Source organism: Bombina bombina, chromosome 6 (assembly GCF_027579735.1).
Source record: "Bombina bombina isolate aBomBom1 chromosome 6, aBomBom1.pri, whole genome shotgun sequence".
Lineage (NCBI taxonomy): Eukaryota > Metazoa > Chordata > Amphibia > Anura > Bombinatoridae > Bombina > Bombina bombina.
In genome coordinates, this window is record NC_069504.1 from 390,685,039 (window position 1) to 390,700,020 (window position 14,982).

At 37.7% G+C, this 14,982-nt stretch overlaps 1 protein-coding gene across 10 annotated transcripts in view; it reads left to right on the forward strand.

The window, feature by feature from the left end:
* The window catches only part of SH3TC2 (SH3 domain and tetratricopeptide repeats 2), a 297,382-nt gene that overhangs the window by 269,201 nt on the left and 13,199 nt on the right, over nucleotides 1–14,982 (forward strand). For all 10 annotated transcript variants that reach the window (XM_053717114.1, XM_053717115.1, XM_053717120.1 and 7 more), the window contains one exon: nucleotides 9,363–9,559. In XM_053717114.1, the coding sequence (XP_053573089.1) occupies nucleotides 9,363–9,559 (197 nt within the window). The remainder of the gene's footprint in view (nucleotides 1–9,362; nucleotides 9,560–14,982) is intronic.

The following is a 14,982-nucleotide window of genomic DNA, read 5'->3' on the forward strand; positions in this document are numbered from 1 at the left end:
TTTCAGGGCAATGGGTAGTTTAGGTTTTTTAGTATTAGGTTCTTTTATTTTTGGGGGTTTGGTGGGTGGGGGTTTACTGTTAGGGGGGGATTTAGACTTTTTTCTTCTTTTAAAGAGCTGTTTATCTTGGGGCAATGCCCTACAAAAAGCCCTTTTAAGGGCATCTGGCTGTTTATTCTTAGATTAGGGTTTTTTTTATTTTCAGGGGGCTTTTTATTTTCATAGGGAGTAGGTTTAATTTAGTAAACTTTGGTAATTTGTTTTTTTATTTTCTGTAATATTAGATTTTTTTATTTTCTGTAATTTTAGCTTAATTTAAATTTAGGTTTAATTTTTGGGGGTTCGACTTTTTATATTTTTTTTTTTAGATTAGGGATGGGCAGCAAAAGAGCTGAATTCTGTTTTAAGGGCAATGCTCATACAAATGCCCTTTTCAGGGCAATGAATAGTTTAGTTTTTTTTAGTGTTAGGTTTATTTATTTTGGGGGTTTTGGTGGTTGGTGGGTTTTACTGTTAGGGGGGGCTTAGAATTTTTGGTAACTGCAAAAGAGCTGTTTAACTTAGGGCAATGCCCCGCAAAAAGCCCTTTTAAGGGCTATTGGTAGTTTAGCATTAGATTAGGGGGTGTTTTTATTTTGGGGGGCTTTTTTATTTTCATAGGGATTAGGTTTTATTTGTTTATTTTTTTCTGTAGTTCAATTTTTTTTTATTAACAACACAGACTGAGAGGGGAAAGAGAGCAAATGAGAGGGGAGAGAGAGAGCAAAATATAGGGGGAAGGGAGAGCAAAAGAGAGGGGCGAGAGAGAGCAAAATAGTGGGGGGAGAAAGAGCAAAAGAGAGGGGGAGAGATCAAAAGAGAGAGGGGAGAGAGCAAAAGAGAGGGGGAGAGATCAAAAGAGAGGAGGGGAGCGAGAGCAAAAGAGAGGAGGGGAGCGAGAGCAAAAGATAGAGGGGAGAGAGAGCAAAAGATAGGGGGGAGAGAGAGCAAAAGAGAGGTAGGGAGAGAGAGAGCAAAAGAGAGGTGGGGAGAGAGAGCAAAAGAGATGGGAGAGAGAGCAAAATAGAGGGGAGAGAGAGAGCAAAAGAGAGGGGGGAGAGAGAGCAAAAGAGAGGGGGAAAGGGATAGCAAAAGAGAGGGGGGAGAGAGAGAGAGCAAAAGAGAGGGGGGAGAGAGAGAGCAAAAGAGAGGGGGGAGAGAGAGCAAAAGCTGCATCCAGGTGGATTCTTTCACCACCCTGCCATTTTCGGAATCCACCTGGATGCAGCGTAAGCAGCGTAATATGTCTGTAAATGCATATATGGGCATATAAATACATATGTACACACATATATATATATATATATATATATAAATGTACATCTTTAGACATGTCTAGGTATTTATGTCTATGTTAAAGCCATTTGCCTGCCTTTTATTTTCTAACACCTCATATCTTTGATCCCTTATAAATTTTTTGTGAATTTTTTTTTTTTTAAATTATTTTATTACATTGTGTTATTATGAGTATAACTGTACTTTGTTATGTTGCACTCAAGCGATCGTGTTTACATTCAACTTGTAATACCAGCAGTAAGCCTGACGAGCACAAACACCCACAATAAACCTCTTATCGCTTGCGCGCAAATGTTCGCACTACACTCGTAATTTGGCCCAAAATGTGTGTTACTCTGGAGATTACTTTTATTATTCAACCCCTGCAAAGGGGTTAAAACATAGTTACTGTATATGCAGGCAATTGTGTAATAATAAAATGTTTTTCCATATTGTCTTAATTTTTTATGCACATTTAGGTAATTTTCTGTAGCTCCGTCCATAATATTCTTCAATGCCGAGAGATTTCCAAAATGCAAATTTATTGTGAATCCATGTGTCTTTGGCTTACTTTATGTAATCATTTATAGCAGCAGCCTTACAATACTCCATCATCTCCAGGTTGTAGGAGACATTTTAAAATCTTTAAAAAAAATAAAAAATGAAGGATCCATAATAATTTTTCATAAATATTGTCCTTTCTCTTTACCTGTGACAGTTTATTTCTTTTACAAAAAACATATTGTACTTTTAATGCACATTTGTCATTAACATTAACAACTATTTTAATTGAGGACAATCAAAACATGTTTACAGATACAGATGAACAATATAAGATGTAATTTCATATCAACACAGAAGGATTTTGTTGAACATCAGGAGAAATTAAGCTATATAAACAGTCCTCTTTTTTTTCTTTAATTAAGACCCCTTGTATAGTTTGAGGTAGGCCACTGTTGGACCTGAACTGGAATGCTTTTTCTCATCATGGGGGTAGTTTATACAAGGGTGTTCAGGAACCACATGTTTTCAAATCATATCAGTATTAACCTTAAACAAGAATATAGTTAAACAGTTGTAGAATAGTATTGTATAAGGTTACTCCTCCTCCATACATCATCTTCACTTAAACATTATACTGCACTATGTAAACAATAAACAGTAGACTGAGCATAAAGTAAACTATTTTGATCCTGATACGTGCTATAACATATACCCTGTGTCAGAACTTAGAGGAGACCTCAAGGAGTCTAATATATTATACAGATAAGCTATTTTTATAACATCCTAACTTTGATAGTCTCTATTAATGAGAGCCACCCTAAAGTCTGTATTTATTATAGAGAGCCTAATGACCCATAAAGGCATAGATATTTAACCCAAATTGACATAAGAGGTTTGGATAGAAAATGGGTTTTTAAATGAAATGAGTCAGATGGTTTATAGGAGTGCCCCATGAAAGATGTAGTAAATGAAAATTGTACCCGCGCTCTCGGCCGCTAACCACGGGCAACATATTGGGCCTTACTTATAGAAATAATATAGTCCCTACATCTTTAATATTGCCATTGAAGAATTTTTTTTATCCCCAACGAAACTATTGTCTGATCAATTTTCATGTTAACATATTACAGGAATATGAACTAATAATACCAAGACCACTATGAACATATAACAGTAACCAATGAATCAGGAATAAAAGTCCTCTAACAAAGCCATCCATGTATGTAACAGTCTAAAATGAATTATTGTAATTTGCTGGGTGTTATGGGGGTTCCGCATTAGGAGTAGGGCCATGTTGTATTTCAAATGTCTCTTTCTGCAGGTTCCATAGAGGTCCCTGATCAGGTGTGGAGCCCCTTTTAGTGTTGGTAGTCCCAAGTAGTTGGAGGGTTATATGAGTAAGCGGAATTGATCCCTCCCTGACAGTTTCTATTCTGTCAGGGTTTGTAATCGTGGGCAAGCACCTCTCAAACGTACCGTTTAGGAAGAACAGTTGTGGCGTCTCCAGTCAGGGCTCCATGAGGTTCTGTAGAGAGCTTCCCCCTCTAGGACACCCGGCATTACTGCAACCTTCTCGTCTTTCTTAAAGATATCACCAAGATCTAGTCCCAGGAACTGTGAGAGGATTTTTACATGTCCCCATTCTGCCATGCTGGAGTACTTCAGCGCCGCCCGCAGGGACAGATATTTAAGTGCTTTCTCCTAGGTCAGCCTGATTAATGCTGGTTCTTCCTCCTGGCTATGGAATGTGCTGTGGTGTGAGGGGGAGGACGGTCTCCACTCTATCGGCTTCTTGTTGCCTCGCAGGGGGATCTCCCTTCAGGGTCCAGCGGCTATTATAAGTATAGGATTGGTTGTTATCAACTGCTCCAAGGCAGCTGCTGAAAGGGCTTTATCATGTAGTGGTTGTAAAAGTCTCATTACTTTCAGATGTTGCCTATCTGTTTGACACAGGGGAGTTTGGTCGTCCATTGCTGCTAGGAATTGTAGTTTTGCTGAATATCGCTGTGCAGTATATGTTTGTAGATCCAGATGGTAATTAAGATTTATAGGTTGTGTGAACGAAAACCCCGAGTCCCTTGGGGGGGGTCGCTGCCTATAAGGAAGCCGCCGCCCTAGGCCTGAAACGTCCGATTCACAGCCCCAGTATCACGTGGACAGTAATTAAGGTCACAAAATGTTCCTTACTGTAGGAAGGAGTATTATTTGGTAAAATATCTTGTGGATGCTGTCATTATGTTCCGATAATCGGCGGATTTTCAGATGTCCCTCTGGAGCTCTTGAAAATGCGTCCTTTCATGGACGCTGTACGGACACGCCCCCAAAATATGTCATACTTTTATAGCTTCTAGTGCAGCTATAACACTGATATACTTTGCATACTTACTCATAATATATTTAGCATGTAGAAAAGAGTATCTGGCACTAAAATGATTTTTCTCTCATGATTCAGATAGAGCATGCCATTTTAAAGAACTTTCTAATTTACTTATTTTAACTTTTATAGAACTTTCTTTGTTCTCTTAGTATCTTTTGTTGGAAAGCAGGAGCTTAAAGGGACATTATATATTTGTTTTTTCTTTGCATAAATGTTTTGTAGATTATCTATATATATATATATATATATATATATAGCCCATAACGTTTTTTTGTTTTTTTAAGTGCATAGTTTTGCTTAGTTTTTAAATAAAATTGCTCTGCTTTTCAGACTCCTAACCAAGCCCCAAAGTTTTAGGAGAATACCGACGTATACCTACTCCAGCTTGCTCCTGTTTGTGTAAAGGGTCTTTTCATATGCAAAGGAAGGGGGAGGGGGTTTCTGCTATTTCCCACTTGCAGTGGGTGTTCCAGTTACCTTTTAAACAGAGCTAAACTGGAAGCTTCTAAGTAAGTTTTTAAACCATTTTATACTGGATTTTTATATAAGTATCTGTGCATCTTATTCTTTATAGTAGTGTCTATTACATGCAGTTATATGAAAATTGGTTCCCTTTAAGCTCAGGAGAATGCACGTTTGTGGAGCACTATATGGCAGCAGTTTTGCAAGAATCGTATCCATTTGCAAGAGCACTATCTGGCAGCACTTTTTTTCTGCCATGAAGTGGTCCAGACACCTAGCCATGTATCTCTTCAACAAAGAATACAATGAGAATGAAGCAAATTGTAAAATAGAAATAAATTGGAAACTTTAAAAAAATTGTATTCTTTGCTGGAATCACCAAATACATTTTTTGGGTCATTAATTAATTCTATTTTGTTTTTACCAAAATCTCCTAAAGTTTGCATGGAAAATAAAGCAAGGGTGCTCACTCCATATTTGACTAAATAATGAAAGGAATAAGTAACATCCTGGGAATTAATCATAAAATAATAATAAGCGTATAAATAGTAAAAAATAAATACATTCCGCTAGATTTAGAGTTTTGTCGGTAAAGACCCGCGTAGCTAACGCTGCTTTTTTCCCCAGCGCACCCTTAAGACAACGCTGGTATTTAGAGTTGTCTGAGTGGCTGCGTTAGGCTCAGAAAAGGGAGCGTTGAGCAGAATTTAGCTCCACATCAACCCTCAATACCAGTGTTGCTTACGGTAGCGGTAAGCTGGAAAAACGTGCTCGTGCACGATATCCCCATAGGAAACAATGGGGCAGTTTGGGCTTAAAAAAAACTAACACCTGCAAAAAAGCAGCATTCAGCTCCTAACGCAGCCCCATTGTTTCCTATGGGGAAACACTCTCTAAGTCTGCACCTAACACCCTAACATGAACCCCGAGTCTAACCACCTCTAACCTTACACTTATTAACCCCTAATCTGCTGCCCCCGCTATCGCTGACACCTGCATTATACTGTTAACCCCTAATCTGCCGCTCCGGACACCGCCGCAACCTACATTATCCCTATGAACCCCTAATCTGCTGCCTCTAACACCGCCGACCCCTATATTATATTTATTACCCCCTAATCTGCCCCCCCAACGTCACTGCTACCTTACCTACACTTATTAACCCCTAATCTGCCGACCGGACCTCGCCGCCACTATAATAAATGTATTAACCCCTAAACCGCCACACTCCCACCTCGCAAACACTATAATAAATGTTATTAACCCCTAATCTGCCCTCCCTAACATAGCCGCCACCTACCTACAATTATTAACCCCTAATCTCCCGCCCGCACCATCGCTGCTACTATAATAAAGTTATTAACCCCTAAACCTAACTCTAACCCTAACCCTAACCCCCCTAACATAAATATAATTTAAATGAAACGAAATAATATTCCTAAAATTAACTAAATTAATCCTATTTAAAACTACTTACCTATAAAATAAACCCTAATATAGCTACAATATAACTAATAGTTACATTGTAGCTATTTTAGGATTTATATTTATTTTACAGGCAACTTTGTATTTATTTTAACTAGGTACAATAGCTATTAAATAGTTAATAACTATTTAATAGCTACCTAGTTAAAATAAGTACAAAATTACCTGTAAAATAAATCCTAACTTAAGTTACAAATACACCTAACACTACACTATCATTAAATTAATTAAATAAATGACCTACAATTAGCTAACTTAAAATACAATAAAATAAACTATTCTATAATACAAAAAAAACAACTAAATTACAAAAATTAAAAAAGAATTACAAGAAGTTTAAACTAATTACACCTAATCTAAGCCCCCTAATAAAATAAAAAATCCCCCCAAAATAAAAAAATGCCCTACCCTATTCTAAACTACCAAAGTAATCAGCTCTATTACCAGCCCTTAAAAGGGCTTTTTGCGGGGCATTGCCCCAAAGTAATCAGCTCTTTTACCTGAAAATAAAAATACAATACCCCCCCAACATTACAACCCACATACCCCTTCTCTAACCCACCCAAACCCCCCTTAAAAAACCTGTCTCTAACCCCCTGAAGATCATCCTACCCTGAGACGTCTTCACCCAGCCGAGCCGAATTCTTCATCCAAGGTGCGCAGAGGAAGTCCTTGATCCGGTAGAAATCTTCATACAAGCGGGGCAAGAAGAGGTCCTCCATCCAGTAGAAGTGTTCATCCATGCGGCGTCTTCAATCTTCATCCATCTGGACCGGAGTGGAGCCATCTTCGAAGGAGCCGACGCGGAGCCATCCTCTTCAACCGACGACTTCCCGACGAATGAAGGTTCCTTTAAGGGACGTCATCCAAGATGGCGTCCCTTCAATTCCGATTGGCTGTTATTAACTATTTAATAGCTATTGTACCTAGTTAAAATAAATACAAAGTTGCCTGTAAATAAATATAAATCCTAAAATAGCTACAATGTAACTATTAGTTATATTGTAGCTATATTAGGGTTTATTTTATAGGTAAGTATTTAGTTTTAAATAGGATTAATTTAGTTAATTTTAGGAATATTATTTCGTTTCATTTAAATTATATTTATGTTAGGGGGGGTTAGAGTTAGGTTTAGGGGTTAATAACTTTATTATAGTAGTGGCGACGGTGCGGGCAGGAGATTAGGGGTTAATAATTGTTGGTAGGTGGTGGCGATGTTAGGGAGGGCAGATTAGGGGTTAATAACATTTATTATAGTGTTTGTGAGGCGGGAGTGCGGCGGTTTAGGGGTTAATACATTTATTATAGTGGCGGCGAGGTCCGGTCGGCAGATTAGGGGTTAATAAGTGTAGGTAAGGTAGCGGCGACATGGGGGGGCAGATTAGGGGGTAATAAATATAATATAGGGGTCGGCGATGTTAGGGGCAGCAGATTAGGGGTTTATAGGTATAATGTAGGTGGCGGCGGTATCCGGTCGGCAGATTAGGGGTTAAACATTTTTATTAGAGTGGCGGCGATGTGGGGGGGCCTCGGTTTAGGGGTACATAGGTAGTTTATGGGTGTTAGTTTACTTTGTAGCACAGTAGGTAAGAGCTTTATATTCCGGCGTTAGCCCATAAAGCTCTTAACTACTTACTTTTTTTGGCGGTAGGAGTCTTGTCGGTAGAGGGTCTACCGCTCACTTCTCCCAAGACTCCAAATACCGGCGTTAGGCAGATCCCATTGAAAAGATAGGATACGCAATTGGCGTAAGGGGATCTGCGGTAGCCTGGAGTCGCGGTGAGGAAGTGAGCGTTAGACCCTTTCCTGCCTGACTCTAAATACCAGCAGGCGGCCAAAAGTAGCGTTAGGACCCCTTAACGCTGCTTTTGACGGCTAACGCAGAACTCTAAATCTAGGTGATTGTTTTTTTAATAGATATAATTGTGTGTTACATAGATGGAGTATCTGTACCTGCTCCAAGAGAATTTAGTCAAATGTAGTCCTAAATGTAGATTTAATAAAGTACTGAATATATTGAATATTTACCCAACCTACTGGCAATTCTTAAACCAACAATATAATCACTTACCCTCTAATGTTCATTCAACCTTAAAGGGACAATTTTTTTCTTTCGTGATTCAAATAGATCATGTGATTGTAAACAACTTTCCAATTGGCTGCACATATATGCCTCATGTTATTGGCTCACCCAGTGCATTCACCTAGCTCCCAGTAGTGCATTGCTGCTTCTTCAACAAAGGGTAAAAAAGAGAATGAAGCAAATTACATGAAATAAGTAATTGGAAAGTTGGTTAAAATTGTATTCTCTAACCGAATCATTAAAGGGATACTAAACCCATTTTTTTTTTCTTTCATGATTCAGATAGAGCATGATATTTTAAGCACCTTTCTAATTTACTCCTATTATCAATTTTTTCTTTGTTCTTATGTTATCTTGATTTGAAAAAGCAGTACTGTAAGCTTTAGAGCCGGACCATTTTTTGTTCAGCACCTTGGTAGTACTTGCTGATTTGTGGCTAAATGTAGCAAACCAATCAGCAAGCGCTACCGAGGTGCTGAACTAAAAATGGGCCGGCTCCTAACCTTTTATTACTGCTTTGTCAAATCAGATAAGATAACATGAGAACAAAGAAAAATTGATAATAGGAGTAAATTGGAATATTGCTTAAAATTGCATGCTCTATCTGAATCATGAAAAAAAAAATTTGGGGTTAGTATCCCTTTAAAAACATAAATAGGTTTCATGCCCCTTTAATTTTAAAGTTCGGCTTGACAGTTGTGAACTGCTTTAAACATTTAAAGTCCCTTTATGTATGCAGTATTAGATGAGGAATGTGAGAAATATGTCAATTAGGTTAGACTGCAGTTTCTTGGACACTAAAATGAGGGACCTAGATGAGGCCTAATTTTTTTTTGTGTGTGAGGTATTAGCAGAGTGGAAATATGTTCAGGGCTCTCTCTAGGCAAGCTTATTTGAAATAAGCTAATTTTATTCTTCTGACATCAGTGTATTCTGATGAAGAAGGTAAGTTCTACAATCTGAATGAGGAATTAGAACTTTATTAAGCAGGAATCTAAGACTACCCATTTTCAATTCTGTGCAAAATTGCTCATATATATTAAACAATGTAAATATATCCTATATAAATACTAGCTTTTTAGCATCTCTCAGTGAAAGATATTTTCTTTATTAATTGTCTGTGTTTTGTTCTTGCAGAGGATCCGTTGAATGAGCTTGTTGCATTCCATCGGTTAGCCGGTGTTTACCATTCTATGCAGATTTATGAGGTTGCTGAGTACTGTTATCTGAAGGCCCTGTCTTTGTGTTCCTCACCCATGCAGCATATTGCAGAGGCCGGATACTACTTAAAGGTTTACTGGCGACTAGCAGACATTTCTCTGCTTAAAAGAAAGGTAATGTACAAGCAGCCTTATTATCTTCATTTAATCAATTAATTGTGTATAAAGTGTCATGTTGTTTAAGTGTTTATTAGTTTCATATTGTCTCTGCTGTGATACAGTAATACTGTATATTAACTATTTTATGCTCTGCAATTAAAACACCTGCTGGAAATGACTTTCCGTCTTAATCTTAATTGTACCTTAAAGGGACACTGTACTTAAAGGGACATTTTAAGAAAATAAAAGAGGGCGCCTCATAGTGTAATAAAGTCGATCAAAGGTGTCAAATTCCACAAGATGGAATGCTCACCAGATATAGTTGCACCGTTCTGTGACCAGTGCTGGAACGCAGGCTGATTAGAACAGCCAATAGAATGCAAGCTCAATCCTATTGGCTGTTTGGATCAGCCAATAGGATTGAAGCTCAATCCTATTGGCTGATTGCATCAGCCAATAGGATTTTTTCACCTTTAATTCCGATTGGCTGATAGAATTCTATCAGCCAATCGGAATTCAAGGGACACCATCTTGGATGATGTCCCTTAAAGGAACCTTCATTCTTTGTTAGCCGTCGTCAAAAGAGGATGCTCCGTGCCGGATGTCTTGAAGATGGAGCCGCTCCGCGCCAGATGGATGAAGATAGAAGATGCCGTCTGGATGAAGACTTCTGCCGGCTTGGATGAAGACTTCTGCCCGCTTGGATGAAGACTTCTGCCGGCTTCTCTGAGGACTTCTGCCGCTTCATTGAGGATGGATGTCCGGTCTCCAAAAACTGTAAGTGGATCTTCGGGGGTTAGTGTTAGGTTTTTTTAAGGGTTTATTGGGTGGGTTTTATTTTTAGCTTAGGGTTTGGGCTTAAAAAGAGCTAAATGCCATTTTAAGGGCAATGCCCATCAAATGCCCTTTTCAGGGCAATGGAGAGCTTAGGTTTTTTAGATAGGTTTTTATTTGGGGGGTTGGTTGTGTGGGTGGTGGGTTTTACTGTTGGGGTGTTGTTTGTATTTTTTTTTACAGGTAAAAGAGCTGATTTCTTTGGGGCAATGCCCCGCAAAAGGCCCTTTTAAGGGCTATTGGCAGTTTAGTTTAGGCTAGGGTTTTTTTTTTTATTTTTGGGGGGCTTTTTATTTTGATAGGGCTATTAGATTAGGTGTAATTAGTTTAAATATTTGATAATTTATTTTTTATTTTGTGTAATTTTTTTTTTTTTAATTTAGTTAATTGTATTTAATTAATGTAATTTATTTAATTGTAGTGTAAGGTTAGGTGTTAGTGTAACTCCGGTTAGGTTTTATTTTACAGGTAAATTTGTATTTATTTTAGCTAGGTAGCTAGTAAATAGTTAATAACTATTTAGTAACTAGTCTACCTAGTTAAAATAAATACAAACTTGCCTGTGAAATAAAAATAAAACCTAAGATAGATACAATGTAACTATTAGTTATTTTGTAGCTAGCTTAGGGTTTATTTTATAGGTAAATATTTAGTTTTAAATAGGAATTATTTAGTGAATGATAGTAATTTTTATTTAGATTTATTTTAATTATATTAAAGTTAGTGGGTGTTAGGGTTAGACTTAGGGTTAGGTTTACGGGTTAATAACTTTAGTATAGTGGCAGCAATTTTGTGGGCAGCAGATTAGAGGTTAATAACAGTAATGTAGGTTGCGGCGATGTTAGGGACAGCAGATTAGGGGTTAATAATATTTAACTAGTGTTTGCGATGTGGGAGTACGGTGGTTTAGGGGTTAATATCTTTATTATAGTGGCGGCGATGTCCGGGGCAGCAGATTAGGGGTAAATTATTTTATTTTAGTGTTTGCGATGCGGGAGGGCCTCGGTTTAGGGGTTAATAGGTAGTTTATGGGTGTTAGTGTACTTTTTAACACTTTAGTTATGAGTTTTAGTGTACTTTTTAACACTTTAGTTATGAGTTTTATGCTACGGATTTGTAGCGCAAAACCCATAACTACTGACTTTCAGTTTACGGTATGGATCTTGACGGTATAGGTTGTACCGCTCACTTTTTGGCCGTACAGGCAAACTCATAATACCGGCGCTATGGGAGTCCCTTTTGAAAGCTGCGGTGGTTACGTTGCGTTACGGCCAAAAAAGTGTGCGGTACAGCTGTACCTGCAAAACTCGTAAAACCAGCGGTAGTGAAAAAGAGCCATAACGCTGCTTTTTCACCCATAACGCAAAACTCGAAATCTAGCCGATAGTTTTTTTACTTCTAGTGCTTGTTATAGCGCCTCCTCCTCACCTTGTATATTGTATAGTGCTATTTTTACTATCTGGGAAGGAGATAGCTTGGGAAAGAGGCATAGAAGCCATTAATTCCAGCGCCTTTAGACTTACCTGTTTTTGATTGACTTATTTCAAATTTAGTCACATTAAAACATGTCTTTGCAAAATCTCTATAAAGTTAAAAAGTTAATCAAAACAATCCTTATACATTGCTCTTATAAACATACTTATTAAAATCTTTACTGAGTTACATTGTAACAAAGATGTGAGATCCTCTCAGAGTACTGTCACAATCTTTTTTTCCAGTCACTGTTGAATAGAAATATATTTGCAATATTCAAGTATTGACAAAAATGCTTCTTGTGAAAGGTATCATTGTTTTAGTGTTAACATTTTTCTCTGCATGTGCATGTGAAGCATAGCTAGATTTTCTCAGTGCACCAGCATTTTAAATACTGCTGCTGCTCAGAGCGACAGTGGGTCTTGTATCATGTCAGCTATTAACAAACTGAACCATTACCAGATGATACACGCACCTTAGGCTCTATGAGCAAGTTCTATTTTAAAATGCTGGTGCATGGAGCATACTTAAATACACTTTTATAACAGCTATAGCTTTTATAAGATGCATGTTTGCTAATATATGTATATTACAAAAATGTTTCTATTCAAAACTGAAATGCAATAAAACTTAACTACATAAGTTTAAAACTTTTCAGATATGAATACTTACCTTACATATCTACTTTTTTCCAAACTGCATCATTCTTTTTTCTCAGTGCAGCAGACAGAACCTTATCGCAGGCTCAGTAAATCCGTTTTGGCATTTACCCAATCATAGCAAATATGCTAAATTGGGTCATGAATAATAATTAGAGCAAAACACATATCCATTTGCATGCGCAATAGGGGCTTACATTGCATTTACTATGCAGTCTGCATCTGACGTTCATGCTACAAACATCTTCTGTCTCTCCCGCGCTGACATTCTGTTACATGTGAGCAGAGCGGTGAGGCGTTCCTCCCAATACAGTGAGAAACTGAAATGATTGAAGGGACTGAAAATGGCTATGCGCGTTCACGAGGGATATATGTAGAGCCATCACATAATGAGCATAACGTAGGGAGTGACATTTTTCAAAACAATTATATAGAAATCGTGTATTAAAAAAGAAAAATATATAATAATATCTAATTAGTAAATATATTGTTTATAACTCTTGATTTGATTTATGAAATATTATTATTAAGGTTCTATGTCCCTTTAAGGATATAATACCCTTTCTCACTAAGGTTCTTTTTATACCACTCATAAACACTTTAAAGACCAATTAAAAATCTACCATATGACCACAGCAGTGAAATGCAGTGTGGTCAGAGGCTGGGCTATGATACACCAGACAAACACATACACACATACATATACATACATATACTCATAAATACATACAAACACACACATATATGTACATATACATACATATACACATACATACATACATACAAACAAACATACAGTGGGTATTGAAAATAATCACCCCCTTGAAAATAATCACATTTTGTTATTTTGCAGCCTGAAATAAAGACAGACACAGTTTTTGTTTATCCAGTTGTAATTTCTCAGTGCAACTTATAACATCCAAGGGAAAGATATAACACCAACATGTCAGGCAAAAATAAAGACAATTTAAAAACAGAATCACTGAGTTGGAAAAAGGATCACCCCCTCCTAAAATTACTTGTAAACTCAATCAGGTGTAGCTAATCACATTCTCAAAGGCACACACAAAGCCATTTGACCTTCAACTGTGATCAGCTGTGGGCATATTGCTTAGCTCAGCATGAAAAGAGCTTTCCTGGAGCATCTCAGTCCTTGGTAGTGCAACTGAAGCAAAAATCAACTATGGATGGCAAGGCACTGTCAAAAGGCTACCAAGAGGCCCACAACAACTCTGAAGCAGTTGCAGGAATTTATGACAAAAATTGGTCATTGTGTGCATGTGACAACAATATCACAAATTCTCCACAAATGTGGCTTGTATGGGAGGGTTGCAAGAAAAACCCCACTCCTCAAGACAGGCCACATGCAGTCATGACTGAGCTTTGCCATAACACACCTAGGAGATTCTGTGGCCACATGGAAAAAGGTGTTATGGTCAGATGAGACTAAAATTGAATTATTTGGCCTCAACACTAAACGATATGTCTGCAGGAAATCCAATACAGCTCACCATCCAAATAACACCATACCTAGAGTAAAGCATGGAGGTGGTAATATCCTGTTATGAGGTGTTTCTCTGCAGCAGACACTGGAGCACTTGTCAGGATATAATAAGGAATAATGGATGGGGCAAAATACTGTTAAATTCTTGAGGAAAATCTGCTGCCCTCTGCCAGGAAGTTTTCAATGGAAAGAAGGTTTACCTTCCAACATGACAATGACCCAAAGCACACAGCAAAAATAACCACTCAATGATTGAAGGAGAAAATGGTAAATGTCTTTGCATGGCCTAGTCAGAACCCAGACGTAAACCCCATTGAATATCTGTGGCATGACTTGAGGACTGCAGTCCACAAACGGTCACCATCAAATGTAACGGAACTGGAGCAGTTCTGCAAAGAAGAGTGGGCAAATATTGCACAGTCTAGATGTGCAAAATTGGTAGAGACATATCCCAACAGACTAAAGGCTGTAATTAAATCAAAAGGTTGTTCAACAAATTTCTGACACAAGGGGGTGATCCTTTTTCCATCTCAGTGATTCTGTTTTTAAATTGTCTTTATTTTTGCCTGATATGTTGGTGTTATATCTTTCACTTGGAGGTTATAAGTTGCACTGAGTAATTACAACTGGATAAACAAAAACTGTGTCTGTCTTTATTTCAGGCTGCAAGGGGGGTAATTATTTTCAATACCCAATGTACATACACACACACTATTCATAAAATGAATAGTTTGTTCACAGGCTCTCAAACAAAAGGCTAATGTGGACCCTCTTAAAATGGGTCTTACATCCCCGATAAAAAGCAAATACTCGGTCCTTTTTAAAGTGACATTGTAGCCTAATAAATAGAATGTTCTCACTCTGTTAAACCCTTGCAAGTTGTTCAATTATAGTAAAAAAACACATACCTAGGTGTAGTTTGCTGCTCCAGATAATGAAATAGCTCATCACGCAGTGAAGGAACAGTT